The sequence below is a fragment of the Limulus polyphemus genome, unplaced genomic scaffold, assembly GCF_000517525.1.
Source record: "Limulus polyphemus unplaced genomic scaffold, Limulus_polyphemus-2.1.2 Scaffold496, whole genome shotgun sequence".
Lineage (NCBI taxonomy): Eukaryota > Metazoa > Arthropoda > Merostomata > Xiphosura > Limulidae > Limulus > Limulus polyphemus.
The window spans coordinates 74646-90599 of record NW_013666106.1 but is presented as its reverse complement, the minus strand read 5'-3'; the positions used below and the strand labels follow the sequence as shown (position 1 = coordinate 90599).

The 15954-nt window shown below is 32.7% G+C and overlaps 1 protein-coding gene across 2 annotated transcripts in view; it reads left to right on the top strand.

Annotated features, from left to right (window-relative positions):
• The first annotated feature begins 4856 nt into the window (after window positions 1-4856).
• The window catches only part of LOC106458649 (arginine/serine-rich protein PNISR-like), a 31406-nt gene continuing 20308 nt past the window's right edge, over window positions 4857-15954 (top strand). For both annotated transcript variants that reach the window (XM_013918176.2, XM_013918175.2), the window contains exons 1-3: window positions 4857-5193; window positions 11356-11434; window positions 12647-12889. In XM_013918176.2, coding sequence (XP_013773630.1) covers window positions 11362-11434; window positions 12647-12889 — 316 coding nt within the window. In that variant the 5' untranslated portion in view covers window positions 4857-5193; window positions 11356-11361. The remainder of the gene's footprint in view (window positions 5194-11355; window positions 11435-12646; window positions 12890-15954) is intronic.

The following is a 15954-nucleotide window of genomic DNA, read 5'->3' as shown; positions in this document are numbered from 1 at the left end:
CCACTCAATATAGTATGCTAAATCAAATAGAAAAGGAACACTAAATATCAGTTCACAATACAGTCGAGTCATTTATCCACCAGTCAGATAACCGCTAGAGTCTACTATCCACCATTTTAGAGCCCCAAAATATGAAATAGATAACCTGTATTCTGACACATTAGTGACATTATTACCCTACCAGTATGCTACATCTGCAAGCAGAAAAGACTAATAATAGCCTACCTAAGTTAGATCCCACCCCTAGAACATCCAATTAATGTTCGTTCATTAATAACGATTGTCACAATCCCATACAAATGAACCCCATTTAAAGTTTTGTGAATTTTTTTAATCTGCTTTACATAGTTGATAGTATACTGCATATTAGCTTAAATAGTAGTTCAGTATAGAGTACACCACATTTAAATTTATTGTGACTTTTAATTATCAGCATATTATATTATGTTAAACAGTAACATAGTAAACTCCTTTAAAACAATTGAAAACACTATTTTTTTTTCTGATAGGAAGAGGCAATTATCCACCAAAGGTCAGGATTCTGACTGTCAAGAACATAGATTGGCAGATAAACGATTCTTGACTGTATTTATTCAACTGGATGAATCACTAAGCAAACATATTACAACATTTATATTTACTACTAATTCTGTTTGCACATACATACACAGACACACTTAACGCAGAACAACTTTTCTGGCCTTAACTGCTGCAAAGTTATCAATGACTTCTTCAAAGTTGAGCTTTGCTAGAGTTTCCCTTTCTACACTGAGGAGGGCCAAATCACTGAGCCAATCTTGTCCCATCGATGCCCTCAGGTATGTAAAGATCAGCTTTAATTTGCTGAATAAGCGTTCGCAGCTTGCAATTGATACAGAAATGGTAAAAAGGATTTGTAATGTAACACGCAAATTCGGGAACACTTCTTCACCGAAGGACAATATGAATTAGAACAGCTCCAAAGGAGTTTTTGGTGTGCTGTCACGACTATTTTCTAGAATTATCCTACAGTCACAGATCTCCGCGTGGAGTTCAGCTCCATTCTGTGGTAGAAATTACCTAGAGTTGTGCAGTTTTATCTGAGGAGATCAGCTGAGTTATTGTTCCCTAGGAATTCCTGATGTCAAGTAGATAACCAAATTTCTCACTGGGTCCTTTCAGTCAAGGGAATCACTGTATCATTTCTGGCTGCAGCCGATCCAGAATGCTTTTCATGATCTCTTCCTCTGCTGAAAGACCTTCGTCTGTGCCAGTTCTCCAGCCATTCTTCTTCTTTGAACCTCCACTCCCCATGCTTCACATTGCTCTTTCCCTAGATTCATGGAGTTTCTGCATAAGTAGCCTCAAATTTGGGAGATGTAAAATTGCAGGACTTCAATGTCATTAGATGCCTCTTGGAAGTTCATGCTAGGATATTGTAGTCGTTTTGGTACACAATTTATTTTCACCAGGATCTCATGCCAAAAAGGAAGAAGAGTAAAAAGTTGAAAGTGAAGACACTTTGCAGCAACTGTTCTACACCCCCACTGGTTTCTGATGTTTCATTTTGATCCTCAGATATTCTTTCCAGTAAGTCCACCAAGTCATTGAGGCTGTCGTAAATAGCTTTGACAGCCTCTACTCTGGCACTCCAGTGGGTATCAGACTCCTGCTTAACTGTGTGGGTATCGCCTTTTTCATTTTTTCCCTCACAAGGTTGAACGTGAAAAAAAAACAGATATAAACTCTCAATAGTTGCAATGAATGTCACTATGAGAGACTCTTGACTGGCGAAGTGACCTCCAGCCAGGTTCAAACTGTAATTGTCACAGTTGAAAAACAGCACACGGGGATTTTTGTCTAATATCCTCTTCTGTACTCCAGATATACGGCTAGAAATTACATCTGCTTTGTCATATCACTAAGACCGACAATCATCTAATGGGAATTGGTTGGATTCAAGCTTATTACGATCAGTTTCTCGATGGCGGCTGCATCCTTTGAATGAACTTGGATAAAACCAAGAAATTCTTCTTTAATTGACACATTCTTGTTGATAAAATCTAGATCAACAAACTTGATAATATGTAACAAGCAAGATTCCATACTACTTGTTCCTTTTGATGGCATCCAAGAGTCCATCCATCATTCTAGAGCCAAGAAGACTAATGAGTTCATTCTGAGATTAAGTAGATAAGTAGGAAACTGATTTATGATTCCGCTGGGCACATGTGAGGTGATTTTGAAGCACGGGATCATACTCAGTTATGAATTTGAGAACAGATAAAATATTTTCAGTGTTCTTCTCTCCAGCAGCTGCAAGGTTTTTCTCATGACCATGCAAGGCCAAAATCTGTGAAACCAGGAACTTCATGCAGTTCAGAAGTCGATTCCGTTCAGAACCAATCATAGACTCTAAGACTGCATCTATTCCTGCCCTCTGAGAGATTATCCATTCTGTTTCCTTGCAGATACGGATAGAAACTACTTTACTGTCTTCTTCCAGTGATTAAATCTAGCCAGTTTCTCAAAAACGATTGACTGTTGATAGCTGACTCGAAGAACAGCAAGCTGCTTCTTTAGAGAAAAAAATACAGGAGCCATGTCCGATTAACTTCACCACCTTGTCCATTACAAAGTCGTCGTTTGAACCATGATTTAGTCATCGAATGTCCTTGTCCTTTATTCCGTTTGAAGGATCCATCTTTATTCTGAAATGATGCAGACCCACAAGCTACCATCTCCGTGCGAAGCTGCTGTGATACTGGTACCTACGATATTGGGTCGAATTCAAGCTTGCCAACATCATTAAATCTGAAAACAGCTGGAACTGAGAAGCCAATCCTGTCATCGTCGTTATCTACTTTATCTTACGACATAGGTACTCTGGAATTCGCCGATCATCTTCATGATTTTTGCTTAATGCATTCTGTATTCTCGAACTTAGTCTGGTCGTCTTCCTTCTTCTCCGCCAGTGCCTGCGCCTCTTCCCTTATCTTCACCAGTGCTTTATCCTCTTCCCTTTTCTCTACTGGTGGCCGAACATCTTCCATTTTCTCAATTGGTGGTTGATCTTTCTCGGTTTTCTCTAGAGGTGACTGATTGCCCTTATTGCTCATTCTTCTCTGTGTACTCTTCGTAAGAAAATATTACATTAATTTTCTTGATTTCTGCCTCCTCTTTTACCTTCCTTTTCCTATTTTGAGCATCAGTTAATCTTTTCTAGACATGTCTGCGGACAATGAAAATACCCGAGTCAAAGTCATATTTTACCAAAAATGTAAAAAGGCATAAAGGTATCACAAATTTATGAAAATTAATGAACAAATAATACACTAAGAATTAGGCAACAGGTTCTGTCATAGTTGACTGAATTTCATTGTCATTACTGCTTAATTTACTTTGAAATACTTAACACTTTGATACAGTCATTTCATTTTGATTGTGATAATTTAGAAAAATAGTTAGAAACAGAGATACCAAAATAACTTTCAGCAGCTGTTATTATAACATTTATTCACATCTTCACTCCTTGGTTTTTGTTTGCTTCTTTGTAGTTAAGTTTGTGGGGTATTTGTGCTCTGCTCACCACGGGAATCGAAACCCGGTTTCTAGCTATGTAAGCTCGCACACATACCGCTGCGCCATTGGGGAGCCCATTTCATGGATTATCAGCACCGTCTTATGCCATGATCATGATTATCAGTATAATATCGTTACCTAAAGGAGGAGCTCACCTAACTTTTAATGCCATTATATACGAAAGCTTTTTGTATAAAGCATTATAAAGGAGTGTCTTGTAGGCAAGAAAATGAAAAGTGCAATTATATAATAACTAAATCTTCAATTATTAACCATTAATGATGCCGCCATCTTTGGTTGGCTGTGTGAAGAAGAACATGATCAAAATCCAATGCAGCTCAAGTAATTTACCTTGAAAGTTTGAAAACATCAGACAGCCTATTACTAGTTATTTGTCAACTATATTTCAATATTCAACGGAATAATTGTAGTTATCAATACGCTACTAATCGAGTAGATAAAAACTTCAAATGTATATATACGTTCAACTATAATCACTATTCAGAACATTACTGATAGACATTAAATGAGTATTCAATATACTTTAGAGCAAACCGTAGAAAAATCAGTATCACGACGTATTTTATGTTGAATGTTATTCTATGAGTATGAGTATAACTGAAGTGAACAAACTATTCGAAGATAATGAGTGAAAATATTGTCTGGCACGAGAATCGGCAACTTTATTGCTTAGCACTAAGCTACGCTAACATATTAGGCTAAAATCAAGATATTAACATTTGTTATTGTAAGAAAATAACAATAAGTTTGCTTGTGTCTATTTCTGCTATATCAAACACTTGACTTCAAACATTAATTGTTGGTGCTAACTATGTCACTTATGCGGTTGATAACTACAAATAATACAATTAAGTTATTAAGCTATTATTATTATACATGTATAAGATACCTTTTTAATCAATACCAAAACTGAGCATTATGCATGTATAATTCAGTATAAATAGTAAAAAATTGTTTGAAATAAAATTAATTCTCCACTAAAGTAACTACTTTGTGTGAGCCTACTTTGTAATGGTTACTATAGCTTAATGCAGTATCCAAAAGAAAACAGTGATGTTAAGTTGGAAGTATTTATTTTAGGTGAACTTTTGAATATTTATTGTTTGAAATTTTATTTTACAAATTTACCTTGGCGCTAAAATAACCTTCATCACTCGAAATGCCCTGAAAAACTCATAAAACATATTGTGACAAAAATAAAATAATAATAACAGTAAAGAAAGTAAAAAAGATAATGGCCCGCTGGGTTGTGCCCGAGTCACATAAGACAATCTTGGTTCTATCCGCCATTCTGTTTTATGAGCGAAAAAAGTCTTAGGCCTAGTGTAAATTTATGTAAGGAAGAAGCTGAATTAAAATATAAGATTGTTTTTGCGTAAAGATATGTAACTGGGTTGTTATAATTATTTTTTAAGTAACTTTCAAATTAAGGATACGAAGTTATTGGAATAATTCAAATCAGCAAATATTATAATTTATAACTCACAAATTTATTGCTTGTGTAGTTGTAAGGTTAGAACTTGCAAGTTACATAGTACCGAATTACTTGGTAGGCTTAACGAGTTGATGTGAAACGCTCATGCTTGTATTACTAGCCTGACTAACTAAACGGTATGTGCTTTCCAGAAGAGCTAGAAAAATAAAGCTCTGTCTTTTATATCATGTTAAATATCAGTTATTTATCTTTAGTGTTTGGTATGTTAAGATAGATTATAGCGTAAGTAAATCGGGAAGTATTAATATATCAATAATATATATATATATTAACTCATGAAATGGCAAACCTAAAATGTAAATTTAGTTAAGTTTGTAGTATATACTTATGAAATAAAGTAGTAATACTACTGGTGTTACTACTAGTATTAGTATAATAGTAAAAGTAAGATTTAAGACTACTTTATATGTCTGTAATATGACGTGATTACTCACAGACAGACTAATTTTATTCTATTGTGGAAAAAAAGTGAACCATTATTACAGTATAGGGCATAAAAGTTGACTCATGGTGATAGAGATGCTAAGCCTGAATGCAAATGCAACTTTTTAAACATAAGACTAAATATACAGTTACTGAGTTAGTAACAGTAGCAGTGTGCCAGTAGTTGTAGCACATGAACTGACCCTTGGAAGAAGTAAAAATTTAAATCCACCATTTTGTTTAGTTTTCAGGTAATCATCAATTCTTCTCTAAAGCTTCTGTAAAATGCTGGCCTTCCTACTGTTAATAGTAACTCATTCCACAAGTCAGTTACCTTGTTAGGAAAATGAAACTGTCTTTATTGGGCCTGGCCTGTATTTTTAACTTTTGGCCTCTTCACATAGTACTGTAAAGAAATTAAATGCTTTTATTTTTGTATAATCTTGTAAGCTTCAATAAGATCATCATTTACCTTTCTTTTCTTGAGGTCTTAACTTATTTTTTTAAAATAACCCTTCTATTCCTGGAATCATCTTAGTGGTCCTCCTTTGAATTTTTTCTAGTAAGTCAATATCCTTTCTTAGATAAGGAAACCAAAATTATGCACAGTATTCCAATTGAGGCCTAACAGTGGTTTATATAGAGATTATTAGTATTACCTCCTTTGACGTGTAATTATTATGTATAAGTACATTTCAAAATTCTATTAGCTTTACTGCTAACAACAGAGCAATGCTTTAAAGGATTGACTAACTCATCCACTATTGTGCCAAGATCCTTTTCTTCAGTTTCATTTATGGGTTACTATCTGCATTAAATGTCTAATCCAAATTAGGATAAATGCATTATCTTACACTTATTAAGGGTTTTCCCCCCAAATATTTATTCAGATTATCAGTTGATCCAAGTCATTCTGTATAATATCTCAGTGTTCTCAATATAACTATAAATATCCAAGAGTTTAATGTCATCAATGTACGTTACTAATGATGTCGTATTAGTATCTTCATGAGTTAAGTTGTCACTTTTAAACTTTCCAAAAACTGAAATGTATACATTTTGTAAGAGAATAGTACAAGTTCACCGAATAACAAATCACATAATGCATTAGCATACACACACTAAATTCTTTCACATGTAGTCATCACATGAAATGGAGTAATGTATGAAATTGTATCCTCCCCTGCTGTTGTAAATGATAAGTTTCATTCTCTCATTAATTAAGGAAGTGGATGATAAAAATAGATATATGGTTTTATGCTGTAAATGAAAAAGTTTGCAACATTGAATAATAATAAAAAAAATAGAAATTTACTCAGAGAAATTGAAGAAAACATAACATGCTTCATTATAATTGTTGTTGGCCTATATTATTTTAGTTCAGATCGAATAACGTTACATTGGCTTGCTAAACTACATTTTGGTTTATTTTAGTGTTTTAATTATATAAATAAAATATGTATAAAGCTGGGTGATTAATTGGATTAATTAATATAATCAATTATTCATGAGTAAGATTAGTTTCACGTAAAATAATTGAAATTCTGTTTAAATTGTTTGTCATGAAGACAATCAACCAACGAAATTAATGTTTCCAATTGTTACTATTGTTGACCATTCCAATTATCCAGGTAATAGAAATATTGCTATTGTGATCAATTAATCCAAGATTGTTTAGCTTAATTAGATAGTGTAATGACTCATGAAAATAATCAACTAATTGAAATTAGTTTCTGATTATTAAAATTTTTTATTCCAACTATCTAAGTCTTTTGAGAATAATTGTTTAGTTGAATAATACTAGGGGTCCCAGAAAATTATTGTTCTTGGCCATAGAAGTGTGTGAATGTGAAATCTCAGTTGTGAATGTATAAATCTCACATAAACAAAATACTAACTAATGAAAATAAATACAGTATTAATACATGCTGCATTTTCATGACTTATTTCAAGGCAACTGTATTCCCACTAGTTGTAAATTGTCTTTAAAAACATTGTGATGATCACTAAATCCTTTGTCAGCAACCAGCAAGCAAATGCTAAAACCAAAAATGGTGTCAGTTCAAATTGGCTTGACCAATAAGGATCAGTGGTACATCAAATGATAGCTCTCTTCATGATCTACTTTGGTCTGGCTGGTTTCATTGGATCCAGAAGCATTTACTATTTGAAAACATGCAACCAAAACCTTAAAACCATTTAAAATTCTTTTTAGCCATTGAATTTGTAGAAACAAAGCCATACAATAAACTTTGTGAGGCAGATTACATACTGTATAGCCTTGCACATAGATATGTCCGCCCAATTCGAACTGACAGCAAGTCAAAAAATGATGAATGAGGATTGTAAACAGCCTAAACATTGTTTTGGCAACTGCTTGCTTTACATAATATCATCAGGCATAATCAAACTATGTAGTCCTGATAAGTTTGCTATACATCATATCATTGTGTGTGGCTACAGAGAAAGAATGTGCTACAATATTCTATGATAAAAATGATATGAATGATGTAGCAATTAGATCAGGACATGATGTAGAATGGGTAGAGGTTAATACAGGATGTATCTGTCAATCATAGTATTTCAAGTTTACAACCAGTATGATTACAAAATCTATTCTTTCACAGGTACATAGGTAAGCTCAGACTTCATTATTAACATTTGGTTATTGACAGTTTTCATTTTATTTATCCATATAATATGAATATGCATAAATGAGTTTGAAATTGATGGATTTTCTTGGGACTATATTTTATCTTGCCTTGACATGGGTGTCACACAGTATCAAGTGAAAATTTATCATTCCCTAACATTTTGTTAACATTGTTGCAATGGGATGGTTGTGTGGAACTAAGGTCAATTTACAGGTATGAATTTTAATTGTTTTTCATTAGTTATTAACTAAATAACTTGCAGTGTAACTCTACTAATTTGTGACTGTGGAATCCAGTGGTGTGTGTTTTTTTGTTACTTTCATAATTTAAAAATCACCCAAACCCCCTACTAATACACTGTATGTAGCATCACATCACAAAATTCAGTTCTTAACTTTTTAGAGCAAATTTTCCAAATTACCACATTAGTTACAGTAATAGTGAGTGCAGATAAGTGAAACTGTGGTGTGATAGTATCAGTTTTGTATATGTATAGCAATAAAGTTATAAGAAAAAGATTCTTGCTACCCAGGGATCTCAAAATAAACTGGTATGCATGGTAGGCTAGACATAATGTATGAAAAAACTACATACATTTTGAAAATTAAACAACTTCTGTTGGTCTTTTATTACAAAACATTAACAATTTCATACAGTTTATTGTTTGACTTGGCTACAGGATTTTCAGATGGGTGAAGAGTATACCTGGTTCAAAAGTGGTGTGGTTCCCCTCATCAGATTTTCAAATCTGACTCTCTCAGTTCCAGGAGTATCCTTCGGACACTTTTGGGGGGTACTTTTGTCATTTCCTCGCACAAGTCTCGTCACCTAATCAATGTGGGATTCTTGCTAATCTTGTGAGCGGAGGGAAGTACCGTATCGGATATTATAATTTTTTGATACTGAAAATGTATTTTCGATAGGCACTTCCCTTTTCACACCCTTTCTCCCCACTTTCCTCTGGTACTTACATATTCTACCAAACCTCGAAGTGATAGATTGGTAGAGACGTATAGAGAGAGTCACATATGTCACACTCCTATTGATGCATGATGATTTACGTGAGAGACATGTTGGAATCATTTGTTTCTAATAGGGGGGAGCAGAAAGCTTGTGGCATGCATAAAGAAAAAAATTGCATATAGAGGGCAGCACTGGAGGAAAATATCTAATCTTGTGAGCGGAGGGAAGTACCTATGAGAAATACATTTTCAGTATAGGAAAATTATAAGTTTTCTTAGTTAGTATTTATTTAAGCTGTCCTTCTAGTGTGTCAGTGTAATTAGAGAAATGTATTTTGTGTTTTAACTTGCTTGTAAATCACAGTTTATGTACTGAACTAATGTAGTTAAGTTGTAGCTTTTGCATATGAATAAGTATGTTCCCTTTCATACAGAGGCTTTGTTTATCACTGTTAAGATCTTAAAATAATGTGAATAAACATTTGAAGCAGTGCTTGAATTTAACACCTCTTTCTGTGGTATCCAGCTGGGCTGTTAGTCAGAAACCTACTAGCCTACCACAAATGATTAGCCACTATTGCAACAATATAATTGGTTTTTTGAATGGGGTTAATTAATTGTATATTAAATGCTGCATAAAAAAGGAAATTTAATACTTATATGTTTTATTTAATATTTTATATTGGAAACTTGAGTTTACTGGAGTTTTTGATAAGCCAATGAGACACTAACCTAGGGCTAGCAGGCTACTGTTAGTTTTAAAATCGTGTAAGGCATAAATGTCATATCCTTCCTAATAAATACAGGTATTGAAGGTTGTTATCAAGTTTCCTTTAATGTTATGTATCTATCTTTTTTGAGGATTAAAACTGAACATGGTATCTTAAAAGAAGATTTGCACATTTTATAAAAGGATAAAATAACCCTTTTTTTTTAATTACAATTTTTTATAGATCAATCAGTCATCATACCAAAATCGTTCTGATTCTTTTGTTTCTCTTAAAAGAAGTAATTTTAAGCAGTTCATACTGCCTTGAATTCTCTAATTTCTACTAATAAGATATTAAAGAATTGGAAATTGTTTTTGTTAACTCTAAGCCTCACTTCTTTGAGTTCCAAGAAGTTATCACCAAAGATGTAATGCTAATCAATCTGCTTGCCAGAAGTAGTTGGTGTACAAGTGATCACAAAATTATTAAGTTGAAGCAATTGAGTTTTTTTCAAAAATTTTCATTACAGGTCTATTACCAACTACATATAAAAAAATCCTTTATATATATCTAACCCTGATCTCTTAAAAATTCCAACAGGTAATCTCCTCTTAAACTCATTCAGTGCTACATGTAAAGAAAATTCCAAAAGAAAAGTAACACTGCTATAGGTCAGAGTTTTCTGTGCCTTAAAAAAGTAGATAACTCTGTGTTATTAATTCTTACCCAAAAAATCTGATTTATAAATGACTTAACAGTATTTGAAATAAGTGGTTTCCAGTTTTCCAAAAAAAACTCAGTTATTGCCAGACAACTCAAATGCACTTCTGTGTTGTCTGTAAGACAGCTATAACATGACCTGATCCCATGGCAGTCTCGGTATTGAGCCCGTATTGCCATGTTCAGAGTGCTATATAAATTATGAGTGGTATGTCTATGTGCATGAGTGTTTGTTATAATGTCTGCAAACCTGTCGCAATCTTTGACCAATAACAGATTGCTACTCAATAAATTTTGATGATGCCATGTTCATTTTTGACATTTACATTTTGCATGTTTTGATACATTACACTTGAATACTGTTTTTGATGTAAGTTGTGGATCTGGATTGGCTAAGCAAGCTTTGCTCTTTGGCTTTGACTTTGTGTCAGAGATGAGCGATCAAGACAAAGAAGGCATAAAGTCTTCAAGAAGATAGGGTAACCGTGGATATAATCAAAACAAATGCAAAATAATCTTCCAAAGTTCCTGGCAAAATTACCATCCATGGCAGAAGTATGACAAAGAGAAAGGGGTCATGTTCTGCTCATGAAGTTCTTCAATAAAATTACTATTTTCTATCAACTAATGAGCATTCTAGTGTGACATTTTATTTATGATAATGTAACACCAATTTTTATTAGTCAACTAACTTGTTCATTCAAATGTGGATAACTGTAGTTTATTGGAGACAACCATAACTGGTCTGAAGGTTGTCTGTAAGTCTTATTGCAAACATGTTTTTTACTCTTTTTTTTTCCTTATTCTAGCTTAAGATGTGGGAAGGAGGACCTTGGCAGCACTGGCATTTACAAGCTTCTATGTACCATAATGTGCCACATGAGCAGGGTGAGTGTTTTAGTTATAAAGAGGTTGGTTATGTTACATTAAACAATCTTGAAGTCTCACCACATCATTACAGTTCAGGTTTCCACATCTAGTCATGCTGTATCTCACTTCCTTGCATTTTGACCATAGTCCTATATGTAGTTTATATTGAAAAAGCTCCACATAAGGTTGTCATAATTAAAACACATTCAACCTCACTCCATGCTTTTCATAAGCCATCTGTTGTATAAGGATGACCTATTCTCAACCTCTGTTTCAACAGTCCAACCACACAGACTTGAACAGTAGGTTTTCATATGGAATAACATGAATATCGGGAGGTATGTGATGGTTGAATGGATATTTCATGAAAGCAACTTGTGCTGCTTTTCCAGATAGAGGTCATTCTTGATTGTGTTGTGTACTGTTGCATGTGAATGGATTTTGCCAATGACCTTTGTGTTCATGGATTCTCACCTGTTACAAGACATTACATTTTCCAATGTGTTCCAACTTGTTGCACATCTCTATCTAGATGGTCCCGATGTGCCAGGTTGGTCCTTTTTCCTTTGTTTTCAATGCCATGAAATACAAGAGATATCGTTATCTTCAAAATTCTAAATTTTCTAAATGAATGCATCTTTATGATCTGAGAGTATGAATACATTGCATCTGAAAAGGCTGTTACAAACCCTTCTTAAAAGCAGTCAGTGTCAAAAGTAGTTCTGATACATCTGTTCCACCACAACTTAAAGCTGCTGTCATTTGACTTGCTGATTTCGTATTTGAAATAATGTTAATCTCACATACTCAACCTTCTGTATAATATTCTGTTGAATACTTTGATATTTACTTGTATAAGTTGTGCTCTTTGAATTAAACATAGAGAATAGTATTTTGTGTAACCTGAAAGTATATCATGAAGTATTAAAAAAGTGTAAATTATTCTATAATCAAAATCTATTTGTGATGGAAGAAAGCAAATTCTTCTTAATAAAAATTTTCTATTTGTGTTTTAAAACTAAACTGAATTTTCTACTGTGTGTTGTGTATGAAATTACTGAAACAGGAATATATATATATATATTTCTTTATGAATTTTATAATAGATTGCTTGCAAATTCACATTTGTATTTAGTCCTACAGTAAGAAGAGGTGTGTGTATGTGTAATATTTAAAAATAATGTTATAAAATTTTTCGTATATTTATATATATACATATATTCTTTGTAGTTGATTGGGCAGCTTTGGCCAAGCAGTGGATTCAGATGCAACAATTTCAGCAAACAATGGAAGACACCCCCTTACCTTTAGATCAAGAGGTACCACCTCCACCACCACCACCACCATTGCCACCTCCACCCCCTCCAATTGAAGATAGCAACCCTCCAATGCAGGAGACTATATTGACAAGTACAGAAACTACATTGCCTGGTGTATCTAATGGAAGGGACTCTCAAGTAAATTCCGTGGGAGGTTAGCTGTGTCTTTTTAGATATTTGAATTTAATTTATTGCCTGTTTCGGAATTTTCCTTTAAAAACTTGTATAGTTTACTCACATTTTAACTAGAATATTTTTGTCACAAAACATTAACAAATATAGGCCTATTCTCTCTCACTACAGGCTCGGTCCTGGGGCTGACCTCATAACTATTTTGTGCAAGTTATAGTTTTCATATTATAACTTTTAATACAGTATGTGTATCTTATCAACATTTGGTAGATTATCATTAAACGTAACAAGGCTTTCATACACAAAATATCAGATTTTTAAATTAAATATTTGCTTCTGCATTTTGTCTTTTAATAGCAAAATATTGTTATGTTATAAAAAGATTAAGGTAAATAAGATGTCTACCAGTGAAAGACCATTTAAAAATTGCAAGTTTGATAATCACAAGTTTTCACTCAAGCCTAAAATGAGTCTTAAATGATCTACATGAAATTAATAACTGGAAATGTCTTCACAGAATAGACCTATATGCTTTAATTTTTTGTAACAAAAATATTCTTAGTTAAAATGGGATTACACCTATATAATTTTTTTAAGGAAAATTCTAATAATGGTTTCAGTTGTTTTACATGCTATTTTTCACCAGTTTTTCCCTCTATAAAATGAAGCTCGTATTTGAAACTTGGAATCAACTACCATATCCATAGGAAAATATATGGCTTGAAAAGTTTTATTAATGTTGTAAAAAAGTTTCAAACAAAACATTTAAATATTCCAGACTATTTTCATCCACAACCATATTAGGTGAAACAATGTGTACAATTTATTATTTTGCCAAATTATTTTACTAAGGTCTGAAATTAACGGTTCACAATTTACCCAGTAGTAAAATATTTTATATTTAGTTTTGGTATATAATATTATTGCTATTGTTGCACGTATGTTTTTAAAGCTCCTTGGAGTAAAATAATTTGCTGTAAATGTTCTATAACCATTTTACTACAGGCTCAGTCCAGGGACCGATCTCATAACTATTTTGTGATGTTATAGTTTTCATATTATAACTTTTAATACAGTGTGTGTATCATAACGACATTTGGTAGATTATCATTAAACATAACAAGGCTTTCATACACAAAATATCAGATTTTTTTAGTTAAATATTAGCTTGTGCATTTTGTCTTTTTGAATGTTGACTATTCCACATGTAAAATAATTTTGATTTTAAGATTAGAAATACCTTTATACATCAGGAAAATGTCAAATTACATTTGCAAAATTTCTATCAGTCCTTCATATTTGAAAATAGCAAGTGAGTGATTTTTTACTTGCCTGAAAATAGTATGGAGAGTGATTTTAATTGTTCAATGAAAAATGTTTTTTTCCAGGTCCATATGTCATAATGTAGTGAATAAAAGAAATAGTAAGCTTGAAAAAATCTTTATTTATTTTAACTTTTTTTCAAAAATCTGTGTATACATGTGTTATCTTCATAAAAGTTACACAGTATTTAGTAATTCCTCAAACACCCTTAAGATGAACCCTTGGTTATCAACATTTAACAAAAATGGGCCTAACTGAATTTTTTATTTTTTCTTATAAGTGAACAAAGTATTGGCAGATAACCAATGATGTTGGATGAGGATGCATAAGATAGTTTACTCCACCACCAAAGTCAGCACATTCATGAAATTTAAGGAGAAGCTGCACACTTGCCCTATTTAATATATGCTAATAAAATATTATGTCTCTTTTTTTTTTTATTGTGTAGCTCCCGAATCTGAAAAATTGTCGTATAAAACAGTTTCACATGAAATTGATCAGAGTTTATCCACCGTCATTTTGAGTATCAGAAAAAAGTTATTAATGACACAAAAACTTTGTCAAGGAAGACCTTGGACTAAATATTTAAATGTTTAGTAAAGCCAATGCATGATTTAAATCTGGTAAATTCAGCCACTGCCCATGCTATTCATATTCATTCACAAATATCGATCCGATTTCGATGCACTTTTACACGGCCTAAACTTTACATTGAACACTGGCATAATTTGTCGTCTCCTAGTATAATATCAGCATTAGAGTATTGATTTGTAAAAATATTTACCTTCACAACCAACTTGGTTCCACATTCTTTTTCTTTCTCTTAGCTGATGGTATTCAGCATTTTCCACTCATACTGGTCACTGCCATTGTTTTACATGAATGGCAGTTTGCAAAAGTAGTCTGTAATCCCAATTTGGATTAATGCATGCTCAGCATCAATACCTGTGTTGTAGATTGTCAATGACGAAGTAGTAAACAGCTGTATTAGTTGCAATATGAAAATACCACTCATTAAATGTGCTAAATAAGTAAAGTTGTGCGCATGATTTTAAAAAGGTTTTAACACAAGCAATAATGACAATTTTATGTGAGCAATTAATAACACATCTAAAGCACCTCAAATCCGAAGGACTGTCTATAACCTCCTAATAAAATCCAGATAAATATCAAATGTTTTTTTTGTTGTTGTTTTTTTTTTTGAAATACTTCATATTTTACATGTTATTTATCACCATAAAAAAGTTAGGAAATAAGATTCCACAAATATTTATTCTAAATAGCTTAAATCTCATAACATTATTTATTTTTATTTTATTGACCTTTCAGCCATGTTGACTGACAATACAGAAGTTGCAATCATGGTGCACGTGCTTCTCATGTTACCATATCCAGTAGCATAATACTGGCATTTACAAAGTGGTCTGTCTTGGCTTTGTTCTAGTGGACCAGTATTTTGTAAAATACAGTCACATTTCGCATATAATACGTAAGATATGTGTATATATCTTATTACTATTTACAAATAAATTCTTAAATTTCAGTTATTTTTCTTAAAACATAAAACAGTAAATAAAAATAGTATAGAAAACAACAATATCTACTACTTATGATTATAAAAAAGCTTGTATTCGTTTGCTGTACCTTGCTTGCTAGGCCTTGCGGAATTTCACACATGGAGGATGTGAAAACAAAATAACATTTTAGGTTTTATATATGCATTTTGAAATAACAAAAATTATAAATTACGCTACCAATATCCCA